General features: G+C 30.6%; 1 protein-coding gene across 2 annotated transcripts in view; it reads left to right on the top strand.

Annotated features, from left to right (window-relative positions):
- The window catches only part of LOC127727880 (neural proliferation differentiation and control protein 1-like), a 39923-nt gene extending 17786 nt beyond the window's left edge, over nt 1-22137 (top strand). The window contains exons 2-7 of one of the 2 annotated variants that reach the window (XM_052235034.1): nt 3376-3507; nt 5303-5515; nt 6875-6941; nt 15342-15509; nt 17323-17422; nt 19161-22137. In XM_052235034.1, the coding sequence (XP_052090994.1) occupies nt 3376-3507; nt 5303-5515; nt 6875-6941; nt 15342-15509; nt 17323-17422; nt 19161-19250 (770 nt within the window). In that variant the 3' untranslated portion in view covers nt 19251-22137. The remainder of the gene's footprint in view (nt 1-3375; nt 3508-5302; nt 5516-6874; nt 6942-15341; nt 15510-17322; nt 17423-19160) is intronic. The other variant, XM_052235035.1, reaches the window with a different exon arrangement.
- Nucleotides 22138-27919: the final 5782 nt, after the last annotated feature.

Consider the following 27919-nt stretch of genomic DNA (forward strand, 5'->3'; position numbering starts at 1 on the left):
AATATGAAAATGTTTTGTCTTTAGAAATATATATATAAGTAAAAAATCATTAAAATATCTATGCACACATACAGAAAAATTGTGTTAAGGCATGGGGAAGAATATCTCAAGAACGTTTTGTGGGAAAATATGAATTCCTGCTATAGTCCAATCTATTAGAAAAATCATATTATTACAGAAGAGTGTCCACCATGCACTTGCACTGCACTTTTATTAGAATAGTAAAATAGAATGATATACAAATGGATGTATAATATATATATATATATAACAACAAACCAGAGTATACTGATTTGTATCACTACAATATAATAGTTATTACGGTGACGTTGATTTCCCTGTCATTTATTCATTATCCACGCACAAACTTGTCTCAGAAAAAAATATATCTCTGTACATTAACCTCACTTTCAGGTATACAGATGTAATTTTTTTTACCGAGACAAGTGCTTGTGACCATCCACAAGAACTTGCGGTCATCCGATGTTCAGTACTTCAGTACTTTGATTTGTTTTGCTTGAAGATATTGATATTGCCGCCCCTTTCTGATATATATGTTACAAAGATCTAATTTTAATTAGATTGATCGATCTTATTAGGAACTATAAAGCTTGTAAAACCATTTTAAAAATCAGATTCCAATGGTTTACATTGTAGGTGATCAATGAAAAATAAGTATACACTTGGTATGATACACCCATATACAGCATTGACATACATATAGTAATGGCAGTTATACATCATTTTCATTGTAATCATAATTTATAGAATTGAGAATGGAAACAGGAATGTGTCAAAGAGACAACATTTTTACCCGACCAAAGACCAGAAAACAGCCGAAGGCCACCAATGGGGTTTCAACAAAGCGAGAAAATTCCACACCCGGAGGCGAGCTTCAGCTGGCCCTTAAACAATAATGTATACTAGTTCAGCGAAAATGGACGTCACACTAAACTCCGAAACATACAAATGAACCAAAATTAAAAAAACATACAAAACTTACAAAGGCCAGAGGTTCCTGACTTGGGACAGGCGCATACATGCGGCGGGGTTAAACATGTTTTGTGAGATCTCAACCCTCCCCCTATACATTATAGACTATACTAGTCAGTAGTCAATATACTTTGATGTAAAACCATTTTTCAGGCTTCAGTTGTAAACATGATTATAGGATAATTTGATCTACCAGTTAATGAATGGCATAAGAGATGATGTTTTAACTTGATGTACATTGCATGAATTATCATTGGTCAAATACAAATGTATATATATGCATTCCTATTTCTACTACAACCTATAGCTATAACTGTTATTTTGTTAAAAAAATGATTGGTTATTTTTTACATGAAACAAACAGCATAGAAATTTTACAAACCTCTGCCAGTCCTCGAAATTAGCACAGGACCGATAGGACCTGTCCTGAAAAATATATTTTGTCCTGTCGATTTTTGTTAATTTTGTAATACATTCCTAAGAAAAATTTGAAGAATCATCAATTGGGTCCTGTAAGTGCCAAACCCCAATTTCTATGACTGCTCCAGTAAATGTGACAAAGTTTTACAAAGATACAGATTATTCATGTAAAAATCAAAAAGTTTGAATAAATTAAAACAGCAATATTTGTTATGTTTACATGTACATTTTTCAAAATTTACATGTAGCTGTTTTTATGCCCCCACCGTAGCAGAGGGGGCATTAAGTTTTACCCTTGTCCGTCCGTACGTTCCAAAATTGGTTTCCGTTCTCTAACTTTAGTTTGCCTCAACCAAACTTATACACAATGCTAATTACCACTAAACACAGATCAAGTTTGAATTTTGGTGGCGTCACTTATAATGTTCTAGATGCCCCTTTACAAATGAATAAATTGCTAAAATATTCGTTTCTGTTCTCTTTCTATAGTTTGCCTCAACCAAATGTTATGAAACTTATGCACAATGCTAATTACCACAAAGCACAGGTCAAGTTCAAATTTTGGTGGCGTCACTTTTACCGTTCTAGAGTTATGTCCCTTTACAAATGGAAAAATTGCTGAAATATTTGATTCTGTTCTCTTACTTTAATTTGCCTCAACCAAATGTTATGAAACTTATGCACAATGCTAATTACAACAAAGCACAGATCAATTTCAAATTTTGGTGGAGTCACTTTTACCGTTCTAGAGCTATGCCCCTTTACAAATGGAAAAATTGCTGAATTTTTCGTTTCCGTTCTCTCACTTAAGTTTGCCTCAACTTAATGTTATGAAACTTATACACAATGCTTATTACCACAAAACACAGATTAAGTACAAATTTGGGTAGCGTCACTTTTACATTTCTTGAGTTATGTCTCTTTATAACGTAATATGCAAGCGGGGGCATCATCTGCCCATTTATTTTTACATCTTTCAATACTAGTTTCATCTATATTAGTCAATTATAATTGATTTCATGTGGAATGATACTACTTTCATCTCACAAGACAATTGCTGTCCAAGTTTTTGGTTTAAAATTTTACTTTCAGATTCACAATGTTACTAACATATTTATTTTTATTTAGAAAATCTTTAGATATAAGAATTGAATGTTCTGATTTTTTAAATTTATACAAAAAAATGAAAGCAAGTGATCGTCATATTTTATATTTAAGCAAGAACAGCTTCCTGTCTTCAGGCAAAATGTGATAATGGTCACTTGCTTTCATTTTGTTTTAATAAAGGAGTAGGCCCCTTTTTGGCCCCAAAATATAGCATTTCAAAAATTTGTTAAAAATGTAAACTTTTTGCTATTTATTGGAACATGTGGAAAGTAGAAACTTGAATACTTTTGTTAAATAAATATGAGCTGTTTTTAACAATACATTAATGTACATGCATCAGGTACTAGCATCATAAATTCGTGCCAAATTACGGAAATCTTCACAATTTTAGCATTTGTGCTTATTTTTAGAGCGTTTTTGTCTAAAATGGAAGTGACCCACTTGTGTTCAGTCTTAATATTTAGATATATGTTGTATTTGATGATAATACATAACATATATAATGACTGAGATTGATCACGAATGCAACCACTTCCATTTTAGACAAAAACCAACTGAAAAAAGACGTTTTGTGGCATATTTGATAGATTTTTCACATTTAAGCTTCAATTTAGGCATTATTGTAATGACCATATCAGTTCAAATCTTTTACATAAACTAATTAAATCGACTGAAGAAGACACTTTTAAAGTGTTTAAATAATGTTTAAAATCATTCATCAGACGAACTTCAAATTTTAGGCCAAAATAAGCCCTTATGACCTTCTCCTTTACAAAGAACAGCATTCTATTCTATAAAATATACATGTACATGTATGAGGTATATATTTTTCAATATAACATTTTTATTTTGCAGCAGAAGATTATAATGAATATGCAGAACTAATAAGAAAACTTCGTTTCCTGGCCAGACACGAGCCCAATGATAATCGGAACAATATTTTAAAACAACGATTTCAAAAGAAATTACATGAGCCTCGTAAACATGGTAAGTTTAGATATTTAATGAATTTACTTGATTACAATTTTATTTCAGTTATGCATACATTACATTATGTTTAAATAATTTCATCAACTTCGGACCAGAAGGCAGATAATTTCAGGAAAAGGAAAGATGTTTTATCAAATATTAAGAATTTTACCTCCACCCTTGAAAAAACTATTTTGTACTAAAGTAAATTTATTTTGAATTAATAAACTGCTATGTAATTGAAATAATATTATATTATATATAAATCTTAAATGCTAAGAATCATGATCATGAAGGGCTTATATGTACTAAGATATAATTGGTTTTAAATCACTCTGACATCAATTGGAGAAAGTTAATAACCTTTAGATGTCAGAGTGACTTTTTAGGTCATTGACTGCTTCATCAATCCCTTTGTTAAAATCAACTTCAAATTTGGCTTATTATTTACATTTATTATGGCCATTGACCATTACCTGTATTAGGACTGTTATTCCTTTCTATGGCCATTGATCATTACCTATATTTGACCTGTTATTCTTTTCTATGGCCATTGAATTGTAATTGATTTGTTGGTTTCAATGGTCAGGCATTAATTAGGTGTTTTTACATGCTCATTACATGTAACAGTTCCGCTGCTTATACAAATTTCTATTTCTATGCTGACTGTCCCATTATTTCCACCAATCTGCATATGTTTGGCGTATTTTTACATAATGTCATAGTTATTGTCCGTTTCACATTCAATTTTCATGTAACCTTTTTAAAAATGTTTAATTGGGATATAAAAGTCAGATTTTTCCTTCCCGTAATTGCATTTTGATTGAACTAAATATAGTTTTGTGTTGTATTCATGTTATTGATGTTCAACAGTAAATGGTAATGTTGAATTAAAAAGTAAATGTAAGAAATATTGTTAACCTTATGTAGTTTGAAAAGGTACATATCCATCTATTGTAAACACCACTCCTAAGTAAAAGGCATTATGTCAAATTGTTTAATGGATTGTGTTTCTGTTTGGTAAACATTTCATTTTTTTTTGTAGTACACTTTTGTGTTATAGGTGAAGTTCACAGATAGTTATACTGAAGAAGAGAAAATATAAATATATTCAAAATTTCCATCAGTTGTTTTGTATAGCCACCATATTAAAGTAAAACAAAAATGGTTTGGCCTGGTAAAATGTTTTTGAAAATAATGCTGAGAATATATAAGAATACACTGTACATGTTAAAGTCTTATTCATGTAATAAGCTGTTCAGTTGAGGTAAGGGCTCTCGGTCATAAAACTTTACTCAGTACTCTGAGTACAAAATTTGTGCTAGAAACACCAAATACAGTATTTTGATTGGTTAAATTCTGAGTCTGAGTACGATATTTGTGCTCGAAATTTTTATGGCTGCAAGGCCTGGATTCAATATTTGATTTAATGTCCATTAAAAGTCTGATTTATTTACAATCACTCAGATATCCTCTTTTACATGAAATGTATTTATAGATATTAATTGGTGAATAAAAATATTCTGTACAAATTGATGTACACAAAATTTGTTTAATGCCAAATGTTAAGTAGACCATCAAATAGACAGAAACTTAATTGGGATACATAATTTTCGAAAAAACATGTAAAAAAGATTGTTCTGACAGAATTCAATTTCTAGTAGCTTTTGATATCTTTGGGATTTGACCCTGTGATTGAAATACATTCATGGGAAATTGACCCAGAACCTCACTATATTTAATTCAAGAAAGTTGTGAAAGTAAAGAGTGTTATTGACAAGATTTTATTGATAAAAGATGTTTTCTACTTCAGCATCAGACTGGCAAGAAGTTGTTGGGGAAGACAAAAGATTACAGTCTATAGAAAAAGATGCTATCCAGCCAGATGATAGTGAAAAAACTTCAAAGTCAACAACAGCCAAAACTACACAACAAAATGAAACACCAGCCCCTCCACTACCTCAGGTTCAGAATAAACACACGGACAATAGTTCATTAACTGCTGGCACAGATCTATATTTTATATGTAAGTATTGGCAAAGTGGACTATTGTCTCATACCCAGCATCTCCTTTTAATTATTCATATCAACAATGTTTAGTATATGTTTATCTAACATTCTCCAGTGGTCATATATAATTTTTTTGTAAGGTCAAATCATACATCGAAAATATTATAGATATAATTTCCAATGTTCATTGTTCTTTTAAAAGATCATATTTTCAGCAGGTGAAGCATCTTATTGTGTAAACTCTTGTTTCATCATCCTGCACATGACTTTAGTCAAACCTGTATATGAATGTGATCCGCAGGACTAAAATACTGACCATATAAGAGAAGTGACCTGTGAATTGAGCTTCAATTAGGTATTACCGTATAGCATGTTATTTTCACGGGGTGTTTATTTTCGCTTATTTTGGCGGGTAAGGGGAAATCGCGAAATTAAATTCCACGAAAATTTATGCATACGTTCAGTACATTCTAATAGCTAAAGCACTTTATAAACTATCTATTTTTCCCGTTCGTCGAATCAATAATGGTTTATGTTAATTTAACCAACATAAATGCGAAAGGCCATTGTTCCCAGGCTGTCAGGTGTTAAGTAGTTAATTGGTTACATAATAAAATAATTAATAATATTAGAGTGTAAGGTACTCTGTCAGGTATTTTATCCTTATTAATTAATGTCAAATTATATAAGAGTCGCAAATCACTCATGATAATTTTATGATCTAATTAGTACATCAAAGGTCCGGTCAATTTCGTAACTAATCAACCGTAACATTTACAAGAGGTTTGTACACCTGTGACAAATATCTAAGTACCGGTATTCTATTGAATCGTATTGATTAACTGTATCAAAATATAATCAATAAATATAAAGACGTCATGCAGGTAAAACAATCATTTAACCATAACAATAGATACTTTTATTATAGATCAATATGTGACACTTAAATACACTATTATTTATCTTATCTCTCTATCTCTTGTCAATTTTTACAACTTTTTAACTGCAACTAATTTCGGTATCCGCCAAAATATTTAATAGGGATTAAAGAATCCGCCAAAATAAAAACCGCCAAAATTTTTTGTATACTTTGTTGCTCCTAAATCACGAAATTTTACACCCGCGAAAATAACCCGCTATATGGTAGTACATACAGTTGGACAAGAAGAGGAAAACCTGACAAGACTGGTTATCTATTAGTAGAGATGACTTTTATAGCAGTTTTGACTGTATTTTGTTTTCTATGAAGGAGCATGATGGCCTGTTGAATGTTATAGACAACAACTTTACATTAAATGAATAATCCTGATCATAATTCTTTGTCACAGTACAAATAAAATTATTTTTTGACAGAAATATTTTTTTTCATTTACAGTGATTGTAGCAGTATGCAGTTTGGCTGGTTTTGTGGGCCTTATAATGGCAGGTGTATGTTGGTACAGGTAAGGGTTTTAACAATAGATGCTTTTTTTGTCATTTTGATGGTAGATGGACAGTTGTCTAAATGACAATCATTGCACACCTTGTTTTTGAAGTACTGCTAGAAGTTTTGCACAAAGATCTGTAATGGTCAAAGTTTTGATATTATATCATATTCGTTTTTCTTTTATTTGTTTGTCTATAAATCAAGCTGTTGGTTTTTGTTAAGCCTTCGACTTTTGTCGAAAAAGCGAGACATAGCGATCCTACATTACGTCGTCGTCGGCGGCGTCCACAAATATTCACTTTGTGGTTAAAGTTTTTGAAATTTTAATAACTTTCTTAAACTATCCTGAATGTCTACCAAACTTGGACAGAAGCTTGTTTATGATCATAAGATAATATTCCAAAGTAAATTTTGTAAAAAAAAAATTCCATTTTTTCCGTATTTTACTTATAAATGGACTTAGTTTTTCTGCCAGTTAACATTACATTCACTCTGTGGTTAAAGTTTTTAAAATTTTAACAACTTTCTTAAACTATCCTGGATTTCTACCAAACTTGGACAGAAGCTTGTTTATGATCATAAGATAGTATCCAGAAGTAAATTTTGTAAAAAAAAAATTCCATTTTTTCCGTATTTTACTTATAAATGGACTTAGTTTTTCTGCCAGTTAACATTACATTCACTCTCTGGTTAAAGTTTTTCAAATTTTAATAACTTTCTAAAACTATCCTGGATTTGTACCAAAATTGGACAGAAGCTTGTTTATGATTAAAAGCTAGTATCTAGAAGGAAATTTTGTTAAAATTTTGTTTCATTTTTTCCGTATTTTACTTATAAATGGACTTAGTTTTTCTTCCAGTTAACATTACATACAGTCTGCAGTTTAAGTTTTTAAAACATTTATTAGATTCATAAACTATCCTGGATTTTTACCAAACTTGGACAGAAGCTACTTACAATCAAAAGATAGTATAGAAAGGAATATTTTTATTAATTTTTTCCTCATTTTTGTTGAGCCTGTGATTAACAGCAAAAGTAGATGAGACACTGGGTTCCGCGGAACCCTTACAAATTTTTCTTGTTTGAATTGGTTTTGGTTTTGGTATGTCTGGGCCTTTTTTTGTTGTTGCTTACTCTATGGTTTGGGTTATACTCATTGTTGAAGGCTGTACAGTGACCTTTAATTGCTTACAGGATAGTTGTCTCATTAGCTATCATACCACATCTGCTTTTATTTATATTTTAACTTAAAAGCTATTTTCAAACTACATGTAAATTGCAAGACTCTAGAATTCTATTTTCAGGACTATAAAAGTACCATACAGACTGTTTAAGATTTGTTACTTTCTTTTTGATGGTCAGTTTGTGTTATGAATTGAGATCTATGATTGATCATTGTAATATCATAACAGTTCTAACAGCAACATATATTTGTTGTTGATTTGTGTATTGTCGAGATTCAATTTAGAGTTTAACATGTTTAAAGACATTATTTCCTGAGAAGGTTGAGAATTAACAAAGACATTTGGCTATTTCTTCATTGATTTTAGATTCTATAAAAGGAAGATGTGCCCCAAAGAAATAAGTAAGGACTTATATTTCAAAAGGTTTCTTATTCTCATATTGTAGGCAACCTATTTTCTCTTGAGTATTTATGATCCCCCCCCCCCCGTAGCGAAGGGGGCATTTAGTTTTACCCTTGTCCGTCCCACAGTTGGTTTCCCTTCTCTAACTTTAGTTTGACTCAACCAAATGTTATGAAACTTATACACAATGCTTATTACCACAAAACACAGATCAAGTTTGAATTTTTGTGGCATCACTTTAACCGTTCTAGAGTTATGCCCCTTTACAAATGGAAAAATTGCCGAATTTTTCCTTTCCGTTCTCTAACTTAGTTTGCCACAACCAAATGTTATGAAACTTATACACAATGCTTATTACCACAAAATACAGATCAAATTTGAATTTTGGTGGTGTCACTTTAACGGTTCTCGAGTTATGCCCCTTTACAAATGGAAAAATTGCTGAATTTTTCGTTTCCGTTCTCTAACTTTAGTTTGCCTCCACCAAATTTTATGAAACTTATACACAATACTTATTACTACAAAACTCAGATCAAGTACAAATTTTGGTAGTGTCACATTTACTGTTCTTCAGTTATGTCCCTTTATTACTTACTATGATATGCAAGCGTGGGCATCATCTTTGTCCCATGGACACATTCCTCATTTATTTTTTTCATTTTGATAATAAAGAAATAAGAAACTAAATGCTATTTAATGAATCAATCAAATTTAGATGTACTCTTATAATTCATGACGGGGTTTTCATTGCAAGGATTTCGATTGATAGAACTTATTTGCTTTCAGATTTTATCCAGAGTAGTGGGCAATTTCACCCTATTTCATAGATATTTTCTTCATAAATCAGTGACGTATATCCTTTTCTTTTTCAATGATTAAATTCAAGATATACAGTGTAAATTTAGATAATTAAAAGCAATGATTTTATTGATGAGAAAATGTGACTTAATTTAAATCACAAATTTTATTTGAATCCTGCATATTTAGATGAAAGATCTGTTTGAGATTGCTTCAATAAATTTGACTTTCGAATCAACATTAGTTGAGATTTACATTTTTTAAAAGAGATTTTGGGTATACAGGTACATTAATTTCCTAAATTAGAATTAATGAGAAAAAATATCAGCAGAAGGTTCATTGATTATGAAATTTTTATTGCTAATTTTGTATATGAATTTTTTTCAACTGTTCCAGAAACACAATGAAATAATGGTATTCTCAGCTTGCTTAACAAATAAATAGATAATTTGTGGACTATATACATACATATTGATTAAATTTATAGAAATTTACTGACGTCAATATATATTTGATATTATAACCTATTTCTAAATATATGCTAAAAATGTTTAAGTGCAGACAGTGATATAAACCTATGCAATAAAAACTAACATCTGTTAGAAAATAAAAAAAAATAAACTAGAATGACTGTGGTTATTGAGTAGATATCTAGGACTGTGGTTATTGAGTAGATATCTAGGTATTCTAACACATTGTTAAATGAAGAAGAGAAGACATGAGAGAAACCACTCTCAGTACTTTTCTTTACCAGAATAATTCAGCCCTTATATTTCCGCTGACCAGATCTATGATGGCTACATAAACACTAAATGTCTAATCAATGAAAACTCATCAAATAAATTAATCAGTATGTACTACAACTTGGTGTTTACCTGTATCATTTACTGTGAATTCAAAAATGTTTGTAATATTTTTATTTTACAAAAACTGTGATCAGTCGGGTTTATAAAAGAATAAAACTTACATTATAAATGTTTATAGCATTACACCATTGTTTGTCTTAAATTCATAAAAATTAAAATTATAAATTAATATTAATATGCAGCATTTCTTTAAATAGCAATAATAAATCTCACATTTTGTCCATTGTTAAACAATCACATTAATAAATGCATGCAAAAGTTTCTGAATTTACTGTAAATTAAGCTGCCATCTGATTGGCTCTCTGTTTTAGAGAGCACAAATGTGTTTTTATTGCATGATAAGATTAGGCCCTCATGAGTAGAAGATGACAGGGAGAGTCGGAATTATTTGGGTTATACTGTTCAAGATTTTTGACAATTTAGAACTGGACATGTTGACCTGTCCATTGTTGAAGACTATGTTGACCACTGACATATTTTTTTTGTATTGTTGGGTTGCTGTCTCATTGGCATAAATCCCACATTTTTTATGCCCCCGCTGTAGCGGAGGGGGCATTAAGTTTTACCCTTGTCCGTACATATGTCCGAAAAATTGGTTTCCGTTCTCTAACTTTAGTTTGCCTCAACCAAATGTTATGAAACTTATACACAATGCTTATTACCACAAAACACAGATCAAGTTTGAATTTTGGTGGCGTCACTTTTACCATTCTAGAGTTATGCCCCTTTACAAATGGAAAAATTGCCGAATTTTTCGTTTCCATTCTCTTATTTTAGTGTGCCTCAACCAAATGTTATGAAACTTATACACAATGCTTATTACCACAAAACACAGATAAAATTTGAATTTTGGTGGCGTCACTTTTACCGTTCTAGAGTTATGCCCCTTTACAAATGGAAAAATTGCTGAATTTTTCGTTTCCGTTCTCTAACTTTAGTTTGCCTCAACCAAATGTTATGAAACTTATACACAATGCTTATAACCACAAAACACAGATCAAGTTTGAATTTTGGTGTCGTCACTTAAACCGTTCTAGAGTTATGCCTCTTTATAAATGGAAAAATTGCAAAATTTTTATTTTCTTCTAAATATCAAGTAATTTTTATTAAAATTGGAGTAATCTTCCTTTGTCCATGATTATAATTGAATCAACTACATTTAATGCTCTATACAATGCAATGTTTAATTTTGACCTCCACTGATAAAACACAGATCAAGTTGAATTTGGGTAGTGTCAATTTAACCATTATTGAGTTATGCCCCTTTATAACTCGAAAGGTTGCAAAATTTTTAGTTTCCATTCTGTAACTTAAGTCTGCCCCAACCAAACATTATGAAACCTAAACACAATATTCATTACCACATTACTAAGATCAAGTACAAATTTTTTGTTTCCGTTTTCTTACTTTAGTGCCTCAACCAAATGTTATGAAACTTATACACAATGCTTATTACCACAAAACACAGATCAAGTTTGAATTTTGGTGGCGTCACTTTTACCATTCTAGAGTTATGCCCCTTTACAAATGGAAAAATTGCCGAATTTTTCGTTTCCATTCTCTTATTTTAGTGTGCCTCAACCAAATGTTATGAAACTTATACACAATGCTTATTACCACAAAACACAGATCAAATTTGAATTTTGGTGGCGTCACTTTTACCGTTCTAGAGTTATGCCCCTTTACAAATGGAAAAATTGCTGAATTTTTCGTTTCCGTTCTCTAACTTTAGTTTGCCTCAACCAAATGTTATGAAACTTATACACAATGCTTATAACCACAAAACACAGATCAAGTTTGAATTTTGGTGTCGTCACTTAAACCGTTCTAGAGTTATGCCTCTTTATAAATGGAAAAATTGCAAAATTTTTATTTTCTTCTAAATATCAAGTAATTTTTATTAAAATTGGAGTAATCTTCCTTTGTCCATGATTATAATTGAATCAACTACATTTAATGCTCTATACAATGCAATGTTTAATTTTGACCTCCACTGATAAAACACAGATCAAGTTGAATTTGGGTAGTGTCAATTTAACCATTATTGAGTTATGCCCCTTTATAACTCGAAAGGTTGCAAAATTTTTAGTTTCCATTCTGTAACTTAAGTCTGCCCCAACCAAACATTATGAAACCTAAACACAATATTCATTACCACATTACTAAGATCAAGTACAAATTTTTTGTTTCCGTTTTCTTACTTTAGTGCCTCAACCAAATGATATGAAACTTATACACAATGCTTATTACTACATAATACAGATTAAGTACGAAATTTGGTGGCAACACTTTTACCATTCTTGAGTTGTGTCCCTTTATAAACATAAAAATTGCTGAATTTTTCATTTCCGTTCTCTAACTTTAGTTTGTCTCAACCAAATGTTATAAAACTTATGTATACACAACTGTTCTAGAGTTATGCGTGTTTACAAATAGAAAAATTGCTGAATTTTAAGTTTCTGTTCCCTACTTAAGTTAGCCTCAACCAAATGTTATGAGACTAACACACAATGCTTATTACCACAAAACTCGGATCAAGTTCAAATTTGGGTAGCGTCACTTTTACCGTTCTTCAGTTATGTCCCTTTATAACTATATGATATGCAAGCGGGGGCATCATCTGTGTCCACATGTGAACACTATCCACATTTATTTAAATTCATATTTCAGGAAAATGTACTCTTACTGTTTAACTTTAAAGTGCAGAATATTACAAAATATTGAGAAAAATGAACATGCTTAATTTACTTGTCAACATCAAATTGTCCATGAAATTTAGCAGAGCTAACTCAGCTAAGTACATTCTGAACAAAGCCCCTTTTCTGTCAGACAAATGTCAGTGATTTAATTAGTAGTTGATCTGAATATGAAATAGGCACAAGACGACAATCTCTAGACAATAAGATCAAAAGTCAGTCTACTAACCAGGGCTGTTATGACATTTGTAAGATAAGATATCAATACTTATCTTCCCAACCACTGAGAAAATAATCTCAGATGATGTTAATAAGCTTAACTTTCATATTGCAGGAGTGTCAGGCTTTAGTATATTATTTCTGTACTGTTGGAATATAAGGCTTTTGTTGAGAACTTAAATACTTTACAGGCTTCTTCGATTCTTAACACTTAACTTTCATATTGCTGGAGTGAAGGGCTTTAGTATATTATTTCTGTACTGTTGGAATATATTAGCTTTTGTTGAGAACTTGAATACTTTACAATTAAGGGCTTCTTCTAAACACTTAACTTTCATACTGCTGGAGTGTAGGGCTTTAGTATATTATTTCTGTACTAGTTGTAAAAGTCCGTAGATCAATCATTTCCATGAAAAATAATATTTGTTTCACAAATCATCAGGTGAAAATTGATTATTTTATTATTCTAATTAAAAATATCATACAATTGTAGATTAATTATCACCTGTAATTTGTCCATATTTTTCATTGATTAAGATAAATTGATGTAAGACAGGTGTTTCAATAGTTGTTATGGCAACAGATTACTTTCTACATCAGTCCACCTGTTCAGGTGTGAAACAGTATCAAAACTGATAATTGTTCATTGATATTTTTACCAGTATATATATCTGATGGTGTCTGTTCTTAGTATAAATTGGTTGATTGAGCTTTTGCTTTCCCAAGGGAACCCAGTCAACCCAGTGTGAGGATAAAATTCTTATACAAATCAAATTGCTGGTATTTGCAGTACAGATATGAATGGACAACATATATTTACAGAACTATTTATTAATGTACATGCAATGGAATAACAGTTTGAATGAAACAATCTCAAAAGCTTGAAAACCATTTTGTATAATGCTTATTCAACAATTTCTGGGGTATCAGCCTCTATAAGTAGTTATATTCAATACACAGATATTTTCCCATTGTCTGTGTATTGATTATTTTTTTAAATATTTAAATCCTCCCACAACTGACCTAAATAAATATTTACTTAAATGTTTAAAATGTAATTACGCATATTTTCATGTTTAAAGTTACCCTATAGCAATTTATATGTAATAGCACTGTTTCTGAATTTAGTCTTGATACTATTGTTATAATAGATCAGTTGTATATAATCCTATATATCTAAATTGAATTTAAATATTTCAATGGCTAATGTTTATTATTTTGGAAATAAATCTTTGAAAAAATAAACAAAAATAAAACAAGATTTGAATTGAAATGGAGTATTGCATGAAATGTATCCTACTATGGCTAGTAGAAATTAAGAGCAGACGTTAATTTTCGTCAAAAACTTATATATAATTTTGATATAAGATCACCGGAAAATTACTTTTCCTTAATCATGTTAATATCTTGTTTTACATACACCATAGAAAATTGCATTAAAAAAGATGACTGGGCTGTGACCACAGAATCTTTCTCCAGCTTGCCCAATCTTTGACAATGACTTTTAGTTTTCAACATGTTCAATGCAAACCATTTTATACCCTGTGACGTTTTATTAGAAACAAAGGGTCTACACAAGTTAATACAGACTTAAAAGAAATAACAGTAATCTTGAATTATTTCATTTTACGGCAAAAAGACAGACACTATATTGCGAGAGCAATGATGAAACTTGTTTGTGGAGAAAACAGTAGTTAAAAGGGGGTTTGATTCCTGGCAATTAAAAAAAAAGTAGAGAGTTAGTTGACAACTCCACTGATGTAGAATGAAGAGACAAATTGATTCAAGTTTAAAAGCCTGCCCAAAAAGAACACAATAACAAATTAACTGTTGATCAAACTAAAATCCTTCCTGTTTGTAGCCATTGACATGTTTTTTCTAGTCTTTAAATTTCAAATCATGAAGTCTTATATCAGCTATCTAACAGAAATTCAATACAATATCGTGTTTAGGATAATATTTCTCTATTCCATTTTTAATTAAAGGAAGATTAATGCCAATATCAATTACAGTTGTTTTTCAGTTATAAATATGTTCAATGATTGTATGATCAATAGGAGACGGCAACAAAAACTTCCAAGCAGTGATTATTGTGAAGTAAAGAAAAAAATGAATAATTGAAGTGTTTAGGTTTATTATTTAGGTCCTCAAACGATAATTGAAAATTGTTTTTCTGCTTATGAACCCATGATGTCTTCAAGAACAACCCTTTATGTTAGATGAACTTGACAAGGTCTATTATTTATTGTAGATTGAATAAAAATATAAAAGCTGCTAGCGAAGTAGACTATCCAGCCTATGGTGTTACTGGACCAACAAAAGAAAGATTAGGGTCCGGTCCAGGAGATAGAAAATTAGCACAGAGTGCACAAATGTATCATTATCAACATCAAAAACAGCAGATGATAGCCATGGAAAAGTAAGTCTAAAACACAAAAATTAAAAAAATTAAAACAAAAAAACAACCCAACAGATGATAGCAATGGAAAGGTAAATTTATAACAGAAATTCAAATGAAATTGGGGGGGGGGGGGAATCAACAGATGATAGCAATAGAAAAGTAAGTCTGGGGGGGAAAGTATGAAATATTGTAGATGAATTGAGGATTCTTCAATATTAACCAAATAGGATTTTGTTATAGTTATTGAGACAGAAACACAAAAACACAAAAGAACAACAAATATCTGGTGAAGTCTTCAACAGAAAACCAGTATCCATGTAAAACTATCATGTGGATAAATTTTGCCTGTTGGTCAAGTGGTCAAGATGGACCTTCTCATTAAAAAGATTCATCCAGAGAATATCATTAGCGAAAGGTTGAATTTTTTAAACAACTAGGCCTTGTTATCTATGCTGTTATTTTAAGAACAACATCAAAATTACACTTCTCCCCATGTACTAGTTGTAAAAAAATTCTGCAAAATGAAAAAAAGAATTTCTACTTTTCTTCCTATTTCTCAATTTGGAAACCATAAACAGACATATCATTTGTTTGGCTTATGAAAGCTTGTCAATGTTACATGCCGTGATGATCAAACAATCAGCTAAATCACGTAATAATGAATATAGACATAGAAAATATGCATCTATATTTAACACATTAAAAGAATTGATAGTAATGCCTTCCAGAATCATTGATTTTAACATCTTCAGACAATATAATTACATCTTATATTTCTCACTTCAATCCAAAGTGCTTAAGGGATTATAGTGAAGTATCAAGGAGTGTCTGCATGATAAAGTTATAAAAATAAACCAATTATTATTCCCAATACATGCAATATTGAACTTACATTTTTCTACAAAAGATGAAATTTAATACACAAAAGGGGGTGGTAGGTAAATACCAAGCATATAATAAAAAAATGTTGCCATGGATTTCATTTAGTGTTGACAAAAAAATCCTTTGCTCAATTCAACTGTAATGTCTGTTTTAGGTCTATTGGGAAATCAAAGAAACTGTTGGTTGATAATGGAATTAAGTATACCTGTTATGACCATGTACAAAATAGTATATTTACTACATTTGTACATTGTATATGTATTTTGAAGTATCACTCAGTTTGATAGCACAAATTTGTTATTTTTTTGTGCTTCTGTTTAATTTTTAATATTACTTGTTAATACATTTATTTCAGGCCTTTCCAAGAGGAAAGTAAATAAAACATTTATCCATGAATTTGTTTTGCTCCTGTAAGAAAGATTGAATACCATGGTTAAAAAACATTTTTTGTTCATTATGTTAATGTGCTCTAAGTAAGCATGGTACAGGTTAGCTGTGGTTAGGTTGCTCTTATGGTTCTTATGAAAATTTTTGACAATTTGCAGACCAAAATAGTCTATGGTATGCAAAATGGCAAATGGAACTGTAGCTCTTATGGCCCTGATGGTATTTTTTGACATTTTTCAGACCATACTATTATGCTGTCAACATATTATTTCTCTTTTATACTGTTTTGACTATTGTTTATTACAAATATATGTATCTAGATCTTAACATATTTTATGGTTATTTTTGTCATTGGGTTGCTGTCTTATTGACATATAGCCCACATCTCCTTTAATTCATATGTCTGACATGATCAAAACTCTTCAAGTTAAAAAGGTGCAGGAGTTCAATTTGAAGACATGAGAAATATCATGCATGGACGGCTTTGAACATGAAAGTCAAAATTGTTTTACTTCTCATCATTATAAACCAAGTAATCTATTATTGATTATATTTATAACAGAGCAAATGGTGAGATGAAACATGATGCATCTGAGGACGAATCTGAAGAAGAAAATGAAGAAGGAGATTATACTGTGTATGAATGTCCTGGTCTGGCACCGGTAAGTTGCACCCAGATGTACATGTAGATCCAAGATTTTGAAGAAAAAAGGGAGGGGGGGAACTAGATATTGTAAAGAGTGGAACATGTAAAAAATCTATGCATTAACAATATATGAAGGTTATGCATTTTAATATAAGTGAATTTTGAATGTTTGTTTTACTTATCCTTATCACACTTTTTGGCAATCAGATACTACATGTACTAGTTTACAAATTTACTGTAAATGTTATTCTCCTGTTTGGTGTAATCTGCTCTTAAATGATATTTTATGAAAATCCTGAAAAGAAAAGAAACTAGGAATAGTTTTATCGTGGCTACATTGTTGATTTTTTTCAGGGCCATGGTATACAAACTGTAATCGACCCCTATACCATAATACTTCTTTTGAAAACTTTCTCATTCATCATTTAGTTTCATTAATGTGACTGGACATCATTTGTGTGTATGAAAACAATGTGGTTCTGTCAATTTTTTGCTAGTAAGCTTAAATGTAGATAAATTTTTTACATTTTTTTGATAAACTGAATCATATTTTGCTAACATTATTAAGGTACAAACTGCATATACATGAGAAAAAATTCCAAAGGGATAGATTGATGTTTGACTTCAATTCGCCTATACATTATTCTAGCCAAAAACATTTGCATTTTAAACCTCAATTTTTTTCTTAATTGGATACAAAATTACAGCAGTGATGTTCTAGATATGAAATTACAAATAAATAAATATTTCTGTTTTTGAAACCTGATCTACATGTATTTACAGAAAAATTAGTAGGTTTAAGATATCATAGTGAAACTTGATATAAACCCACATTTTCATTATTACAAATGGATAAAGAGTATTTACATGAACATGTTCAATAGAATGGAATTACAGACAAAGTCATTTGAATAGTAATAAATTGTACACAGAACAACACAAAAAGGAAAGGTATCACCCTGACATCTGATCACATGTATCGTCATGTGATAGGTATCATCCTGACATCTGATCACATGTATCGTCATGTGATAGGTATCTTCCTGACATCTGATCACATGTATCATCATGTGATAGGTATCATCCTGACATCTGCTCACATGTATTGTCATGTGATAGGTATGGTATCTTAGTGACATCTGATCACATGTATCGTCATTGTTTTGTGTGGGCCTTAAAAAATGAAGTATTACACAATCAGGTGATTTTAGCATAGAGTTAATTACTAATTAATAAATATGTGCAAAATTTATTTTTCAGTGTAAACTGAAATATCTTTCAAATATTAGGAACATTTATGGAGATTTTATGGTCGAGAGATATCTAATTTCAAATTTTGATACATTTAATGGTGATTTGTTTTCCAAGGGTTAGAACTACCACATCAAAACTTGAAAGAGTAAAAGTTAACCCATAATTAAATGTTATATTAAAGTTGATAAGAGAAGAATGGCTGTCATTATTTGAAATGATAATTTAAACTGAAAATAGGGTAGCATTTGGTCAACAAGAGTCTGCAAACTCTCATTATGCCAGTCATGACGAAAATTACTGACAAAAATATTTTGAATTTGGACATTCAAAGCAATGAAGATTGGTCCTTTGTTATTTAGTCACTGGCATGTCAATACTGATACAATAAGCAAGTTTCCATTCAAATACAGCTAAATGTCTGGTAATAAAACTGACTTGAGCAGATTTAAAATATTTAAATTTACATGCCAAGGGAGATAACTTTACTTTTTATTTTTCAGACTGGAGAAATGGAGGTTCGAAATCCTCTGTTTAATGAAGAAACTCCAGTTTCTAAAGGTCCTACAGAAGACCAAAAAGACACACAGTAATTTGGTGTTGGAATGAAAGCTGCTATATTTAGAAGCTTTTCAGAAATATTGTTTATTTATCTTCTTCCCTGAAGAGTTCTGTTTTTAGTATATATGTTGTTTCTGTTGACATTTAAAGTGCTCTGTGATCATATCTATCTATTTATTGTTTTGTTTTTTTATAGAGATAAATGATTTTGGAGTTGTGTATTTGCAAGATGCAATTTGTTACTTAAACAAGTAATAGGAAATTTAAATTTATGACAATTTTTCTAGCATCATGTCACAAATTTCTAATTGTAAAATAAAAAACAACCCAGGTTGTGAGATAGTTTACAGACCGGGAGCTGGTCTTCCTTTATTGATAAAAAAACCTTTTGTAGAAGAATTTCGATGCATTCCTTAGTATTTATTTTACTATCAACAACATTCCTGTGATCATAATAACATTATTTATTGTGGTTAATAATATAGAAACAGTTATCCAATATATCAATTTCTGGTGATTTCTGAATCAGCTGTTCTGAATATATTTCTACACTGCTAAGTGAAAAATTGATAAGTTTTCAAAATTGTATACATTGATTGATAAAAAAGAATAGAAAAGAAATCCATACTTTATGATCTCAAATTTTAAATCAGAAATCCTGAACAATCTATAACTATTTATTTGTCAGTTCATATTAGCTAGGTATTATTTTATTATTTTACGCAATTTCATTTTTTTTTATTTATCACAAATCTGACAGGATGCTTTTTTTCATTATTTACATCGTGAATATTTGATATGTTTATCAATATGGATTATGTTAGTAAATAAAGAAATCTGTTGAAAAAAAATCTGTTCGAAAACTTATTTTTTCGATGAATCCAAAATTACATGTATTCATTAATATCATTTATTTGTCAAGTATAATTCACAATAGTAAAAATTATTACTGCTCTGGTTGAATGAGCACTGTTATTCAGGGGAGTTTTTAATCTCAAATTTTAAATTTTCTACATTTGTTTTTATGTCCATTTTTTAATTATGTCATATTTATAGCCAAATTATAATGATTCTCTGAAATATCTAAGCTGTAAGAATCTTGACTGTAATGAAAAAAATGTATAAATCTTATTATATCTTAAGATCATGTTACAATTTGATTGGTCATTATTCACCATTTGGTGACAAAATTATTAGTTTTATGTACATTTTGATTAGTTGTAAAAGTATTCATTTTCTTGTAAATTAATGAGATGGGGTATTCAGATATTGGCATGTGCAATATTACTAAAGATCATTAATCTTAAGAAGTGTGGAGTTTTTTTTTCAATCAATTTACTAATTAAAAAGAAATTTCTTTAAAACAAAATTTACTGTATTTTTTAGTTTTGTAAATGTAGTGACTATAACTGCCAAGAGAATTGAGAATTTTTCATAAATCTGAAAAAATCCGGAGTTTCATTTTTTCTCAAGGGAAAAAAAAAAAATAAAAATGTATGCTTTTGTAGAATACAGTTTGTTTTATTAGGCTATACACTAATTTCTGGATTTTTTTGGTTAATTTTTTTATTTATATGTCAGCAAAGAAGAAATGGACACATGCATTATGGTATTATACAAGTTAACAGCTATTAATTATATTGTAAACTGTTGTCATTGTTGACACAGGAAATATTAGTAACATATACATGTAATTAAAGGTTGTGGGAGATAGGTTGTAATGTTAAAGTTCATGGTGTCATGAGGTCAAAGGGTTACCATGGAAACTGAAGTTAAGAATGTTCATGAAAGTTGACAAAACTTCTCCTTTAGTTAGCAGTTGCCAAAATTTGATTGTATCTTCAGGAATATGTCAATTTGGTAATATATTATGCTTCCATCGTAACATATGCAAGGTATGTGACCTTGACCTCATGCTTCTGAATAGGTTGAACCAAAAGATCATTCCATTGTTACAGTAGTACAGTGTTCATTTAGTGCAATAAATTGCAGTTGTTAAGTTTTTATGCCTTTTATCAGCTGTCATATTTATTTTCATCTCTGGGAATTTGTTGTGATATCTTTGAGCAGCTATATTTTTACTTTCCTTTTCATCAGAATTATATACATATTTAGGATTTTGACTGGTCAGTATTCCAACCTATGCAAATTTTTGAGTGACTTTTTAAGGTTGTGTATTATAAGGGCTATCATCTGTTAGGTATATTGTACTATACTTTCCAGTTTTATGAAGTAACTCACAAAATTTTGATTTTTTTTTCAGGCAAATTACAAATTTGTGTATAAATATTGTTTTAAAGTTAATAAAGAATTAAAAATCTGTGAATAACTATTATGATTATAAGTTGGTAAAGAATTACAAAATGAATATGTATATAGCTCAATAGTCATTATATCTTCTATTTTTACCTTGCTTCACTTGCAAATTCTCAGAGATGAATGGTTGCATAGTAAAGGGGAAATGTCATGATATATAATGAGTATAGGGGAGATCTCATGATAAAATTTCATACCCATGTTACCTATATACGTAACAACAAGGAGAAATTATCTGTATCAACACATTGTTATAAAGTTAAAAATCTCTACAGATAGAATATTTCTCCTTGTTGTAATGTTTTAACTGTTGTTTAGATCTGCATGTTACACAAGAGTTTTGTTTCATTTGTATTAAATATTTATTAGAGCTTTAAATGTTAAGAGATGGAAACTTATGGAACGTTTTTCCCAAAACTTTATAAACCAAAGACCATTTCTACTTGTTTTTTTTCTTTTTTATCATTATTTGGCACACTTTTGATATATTGCTATTTTTAAATAACTTTACTGTAGAAAAGAATCTTCACAGTTCTAAAGAAAATTCAACTTTTGCAAAATGAAAATGGAAAGGTCTACAATCCTCTCATGTAGTTGAAGAAAGTACCTTCAAATAAATTGAAAGGTATGAGATTCTGATATATATATATAATCAAACAATTAGCTTGGAATGGAATTCCACAAAAGAAAAAAAGTAATACATGATATGTAGATGATCTGCAAAAAAAAGAATATTTCATCATGTACAGTTTTTCAACATCTGGAATGTTAATTTTATATATTTATAAAACATGAGGGATTCTTATATCTTTCATTTTAGGTCTTTTTTGGCATTTTTTTTTAAAGTTTGTTAGAATTTTGACTATTATTGATTTTCACTTTTTATACGACCGCAAAAATTGAAAATTTTTTGGTCGTATATTGGTATGACGTTGGCGTCGTCGTCGTCGTCGTCGTCGTCGACGACGACGTCTTCGTCTGGCGTCGTCCGAAGACACATTGGTTTTCGCACTCTAACTTTAGTTTAAGTGAATGGATCTCCATGAAATTTTACCATAAGGTTCAATACCACGAAAGGAAGGTTGGGATTGATTTTGGGGGTTATGGTACCAACAGTTAAGGAATTAGGGGCCAAAAAGGGGCCAAAAATAAGCATTTTTGTAATTCCAGACAATAACTTGTGTGTAAGTGTATGGATCTCTCTGACATTGTACCACAAGGTTCCATATCACAAAGGGAAGGCTGTAATTGATTTTGGGGGTAATTGCCTCAAAATTTTAGGAATTAGGGGCCAAAAAAGGGGCAAAAAACAAGCATTTTTCTAGTTTCATGACAATAACTTGTGTGTAAGTGTTTGGATATTTCTGAAATTGTACTACAGGGTTCCATATCACAAAGGGAAAGCTGGAATTGAGTTTGGGGGTAATTGCCTGAAACATTTAGGAATTGGGGGCCAAAAAGGGGCCAAAAATAAGCATTTTTCTAGTTTCCAGACAATAACTTGTGTTCAAGTGTATGGATCTCTCTGAAATTGTACTGCAAGGTACCATACCACAAAGGGAAGGCTGAGATTGAGTTTGGGGGTGATGAATCATAAGGGGGTTCAAAAAATTTGGGGGGGGATTTTTTTTTTCTTTGTTTTTTTTCTTTTTTTCCTTTTTTTTTTCTTTTAAAATTTTCCATTTTAAGTTGGTTATTTCTGATTAATATTTAAAAGCAAATAATAATGATATGGTAGGAGTTACACACCAAACAGGATGTGTAAATTATTATATAATAAGTATTGTGCAATAGCAAGAAATTTTCAATTGCACAGTATTGCACAATTGCAAGAAATCTTCAATTGCACAGTATTGCGCAATAGCAAGAAATCTTCAATTGCACAGTATTGCGCAATAGCAAGAAATATCCAATAGCACAATATTGCGCAATAGCAAGAAATTGTCAATTGTACAGTATTGCACAATAGCAAGAAATATTCAATTGCACAGTATTGTGCAAAAGAAGATACTTCGTATAAATTGCTTATTTCTTGATCAATTTCAATGGGGTTTTATTCTTGAATTCTTGGGGTTCTTTAATATGCTGAATCTAACCGTGTATTAAGTTTTTGGATTTTGGGCCCCGTTTTTAAATTGGTCTACATTAAGGTCAAAAGGGTCCAAAATTAAACTTAGTTTGATTTTAACAAAAATTGAATTATTGGGGTTCTTTGATATGCCGAATCTAACCGTGTATTTAGATTCTTGATTATGGGCCCAGTTTTCAAGTTGGTCCAAATCGGGGTCCAAAATTAAACTTTGTTTGATTTCATCAAAAATTGAATTCTTGGGGTTCTTTGATATGCTGAATCTAACCATGTATTTAGATTTTTTATTTATGGACCCGCTATCAAATTGGTTCATATTGAGGTCAAAAGGGTCCAAAATTAAACATTGTTTGATTTCATCAAAAATTGAATTATTGGGGTTCTTTGATATGCCAAATCTAACCGTGTATTTAGATTTTTAATTTTGGGTCCCGTTTTTAAATTGGTCTACATTAAGGTCCAAAGGGTCCAAAATTAAACTAAGTTTGATTTTAAAAAAAATTGAATTCTTGGGGTTCTTTGATATGCTGAATCTAAACATGTGTTTAGAATTTTGATTATGGGCCCAGTTTTCAAGTTGGTCCAAGTTGGGGTCCAAAATTAAACTTTGTTTGATTTCAACAAAAATTGAATATATGGGGTTCTTTGATATGCTGAATCTAAACATGTATTTAGATTTTTGATTTTTGGCCCAGTTTTCAAGTTGGTCCAAATTGGGGTCCAAAATTAAACTTTGTTTGATTTCAACAAAAATTGAATATATGGGGTTCTTTGATATGCTGAATCTTACCATGTATTTAGATTTTTTGTTTTGTAGGCCCGCTATCAAATTGGTTCATATTGTGGTCAAAAGGGTCCAAAATTAAACTTTGTTTGATTTCATCAAAAATTGAATTATTGGGGTTCTTTGATATGCCAAATCTAAACGTGTTTTTAGATTTTTAATTTTGGGTCCCGTTTTTTAAATTGGTCTACATTAAGGTCCAAAGGGTCCAAAATTAAACTTAGTTTGATTTTAACAAAAATTGAATTCTTGGGGTACTTTGATATGCTGAATCTAAACATGTGTTTAGATTTTTGATTATGGGACCAGTTTTCAAGTTTGTCCAAGTTGGGGTCCAAAATTAAACTTTGTTTGATTTCAACAAAAATTGAATATATGGGGTTCTTTGATATGCTGAATCTAACCATGTATTTTGATTTTGGACATTGGACCATAATAGGTAAATTAAAAAAATTGAAGTTCTTAGACCACATTCTTTCTGTGTCAGAAACCTATGCTGTGTCAAATATTTAATCACAATCCAAATTCAGAGCTGTATCAAGCTTGAATGTTGTGTCCATACTTGCCCCAACTGTTCAGGGTTCGACCTCTGCGGTCGTATCAAGCTGCGCCCAGCGAAGCATTTTATTCATTATATGTTTCTAAATTTATATATTTATATTTAGACTTGATCCATTTTGTAGGAGTAAAATAATTATTTGAAATAAACTTGTTCAAATTACAGATATATATGTTAAAACTGTTTTACAGATATGACACAAACACATGAAATAAAACTTTTGTCCATCACATTTCTGTTTTTGTTCTTTGCCTTTTCCGTAATTCTTGTGAACCATAATAAGCAGAAACTAGTACCATTACAAATAAGACTTAAAGTACCGGTGTACATGTACATGTTTTATAAGAATTTAAGTCATTCTTTAATCTAAAATTAAGATCTCTTCTTTTATCAATCATACTTGATACTGAAAAACACAAAATCCCAATATGAAATAATTATGGCCTTCAGCATGATATATTTAACTTGTTTTTAAAGCATTCAAATCATAACTGGGGCCTTGGTGGCTGATTGGTCTAAGTAGTTCAACAACTGTATCATTAGCCTGTCAACACTGAGGTTGTGACTTTCGTACCCCGCATGTGACAGGTACAATTGACTACAATCTTAATTGACAAGAATTGCCAGTTTTCCTGTAGAAGGTCGGTGGTCCTCATGGGGCACTCTGGCTTCCTCCACCAAAAAAAAACATAACCACAGGGATATAACCAATAGAGCTGAAAGTGGCCTTAAACACCAACAATCAATCAATTAATCAATTCATTACTCAATAAAAATAGATTTCATTAGAAAAGTACCTAGATATCAACGTCACCATGTGGATCATAAGTATACAGGGTACTATTTATTCACTATTTATGCAATATATAGAACTATTGTCAATAGACAACACTGCTGTAACACAAGTCCACTGACCTTTAAAGTCTGTAACACATTATATACACCAAAGTGATGCACCCATATTGAAAGTGCACAAACAGAAAAATACCTACATCAAAGATATAATAAAAATTCGTAAGGGTTCCGCGGAACCCAGTGTCTCGCCTACATTTGCTGTTAATCGCAGGCTCAACAAAAATGAGGAAAAAAATTAATAAAAATATTCCTCTCTATACTATCTTTTGATTGTAAGTAGCTTCTGTCCAAGTTTGGTAAAAATCCAGGATAGATTATGAATCTAATAAATGTTTAAAAAACTGCAGACTGTATGTAATGTTAACTGGAAGAAAAACTAAGTCCATTTATAAGTAAAATACGGAAAAAATGAAACAAAATTTTAACAAAATTTCCTTCTAGATACTAGCTTTTAATCATAAACAAGCTTCTGTCCAAGTTTGGTACAAATCCAAGATAGTTTAAGAAAGTTTTTAAAATTTTAAAAACTTTTTCCACAGAGTGAATGTAATGTTAACTGGCAGAAAAACTAAGTCCATTTATAAGTAAAATACTGAAAAAATGATTATTTTTTTTTACAAAGTTTACTTCTGGATACTATCTTATGATCATAAACAAGCTTCTTTCCAAGTTTGGTAGAAATCCAGGATAGTTTAAGAAAGTTATTAAAATTTCAAAAACTTTAACCACAGAGTGAATGCAATGTTTCCAGGCAGAAAAACTAAGTCCATTTTTAAGTAAAATACGGAAAAAATGGATTTATTTTTTTACAAAATTTACTTTTGGATATTATCTTATGATCATAAACAAGCTTCTGTCCAAGTTTGGTAGAAATCCAGAATAGTTTAAGAAAGTTATTAAAATTTCAAAAACTTTAACCACAGAGTGAATATTTGTGGACGCCGCCGACGACGCCGCCGATGGAATGTAGGATCGCTATGTCTCGCTTTTTCGACAAAAGTCGAAGGCTCGACAAAAATCAATAAAAATGTGAGAAAAGTACTACAAGCAAAACTCACAAAATGATTCCCCCCTCCCAAATCCAAACATAAAAGTAAAGATGAATCCTTGATTTGATTAGGGAAACCTACAAAAAATATTCTGATTAAAAAACAAATAGTTGCACAATGGCATTATATAGTGAAGATTCTGATGAGAAACTCAAACAAATGTGTACTGTAGTGTGCATTGGTCAACAAATGTGTAAATTTTGTAGTGTGCATTGGCCAATAAATGTGCACATTTTGTAGTGTGCATTGGCCAAGTCTATGTCATGCCAAAGTAAACCCAAACAAACTATTAGAATGGAGAAATGTAAGAGGAGGTGCAAAAGTACATCATCTGAGTAAGGTTCTCAGAAATTTTAACAAAATTCTTTCCAGTACCAAATACAAAAGTGTGACAGAAGAACTAACAGATGGACACCCCAATCCGTGTATAATGTCCACATCACAAGCTGGGGGTATACATATCATAAGAAAAGTGTATTGTCTTTCATAATGACAATGTTATAGCACTACTTTGTTGCTTTAAAATTGCCTGCAACATTTGGAAAATGTCTTGATTACAAACAAATATGGGCAAAATATATTTCTACATGGCAGTCATTCACTTAAAATATGCACAACCAATTTGGCCTGGTTAACCTTGATTTATGCAACAAAATGCAGTTTATATTTCAAAGAGCCCATTTTAGACCGGGGGAGCTGTGGATCACTGATTCTTATAGGAATCATTTACTTCAACAGTAATTTGCTTGTCATAAAACAAAATGACATTCTTAAGATGAAGGTTTGTTTATATGTCTCAGGATATTTCTACAGTAATTCTAACAGCATTAGCTTATATTGTTTCATATGGTTTTTAGGTGTCAGACCACCAATTCACCCACTCCAATTTAGAACGTATGTAAAAGTAGCCCTTCCCTGAAAAAAAATAGTGCTTTTGATGTCATTGTTTCTGAGGAGCCAAAAATTTCTAGAATTAAACTTTTTTTCTTAACTTGATTTTTGGGTTTATATGACTGTAAACAAATAATTGGTGAAGAAAAATTCATATG

This window comes from Mytilus californianus, unplaced genomic scaffold, assembly GCF_021869535.1.
Source record: "Mytilus californianus isolate M0D057914Y unplaced genomic scaffold, xbMytCali1.0.p SCAF_2, whole genome shotgun sequence".
Taxonomy (NCBI): Eukaryota; Metazoa; Mollusca; class Bivalvia; order Mytilida; family Mytilidae; genus Mytilus; species Mytilus californianus.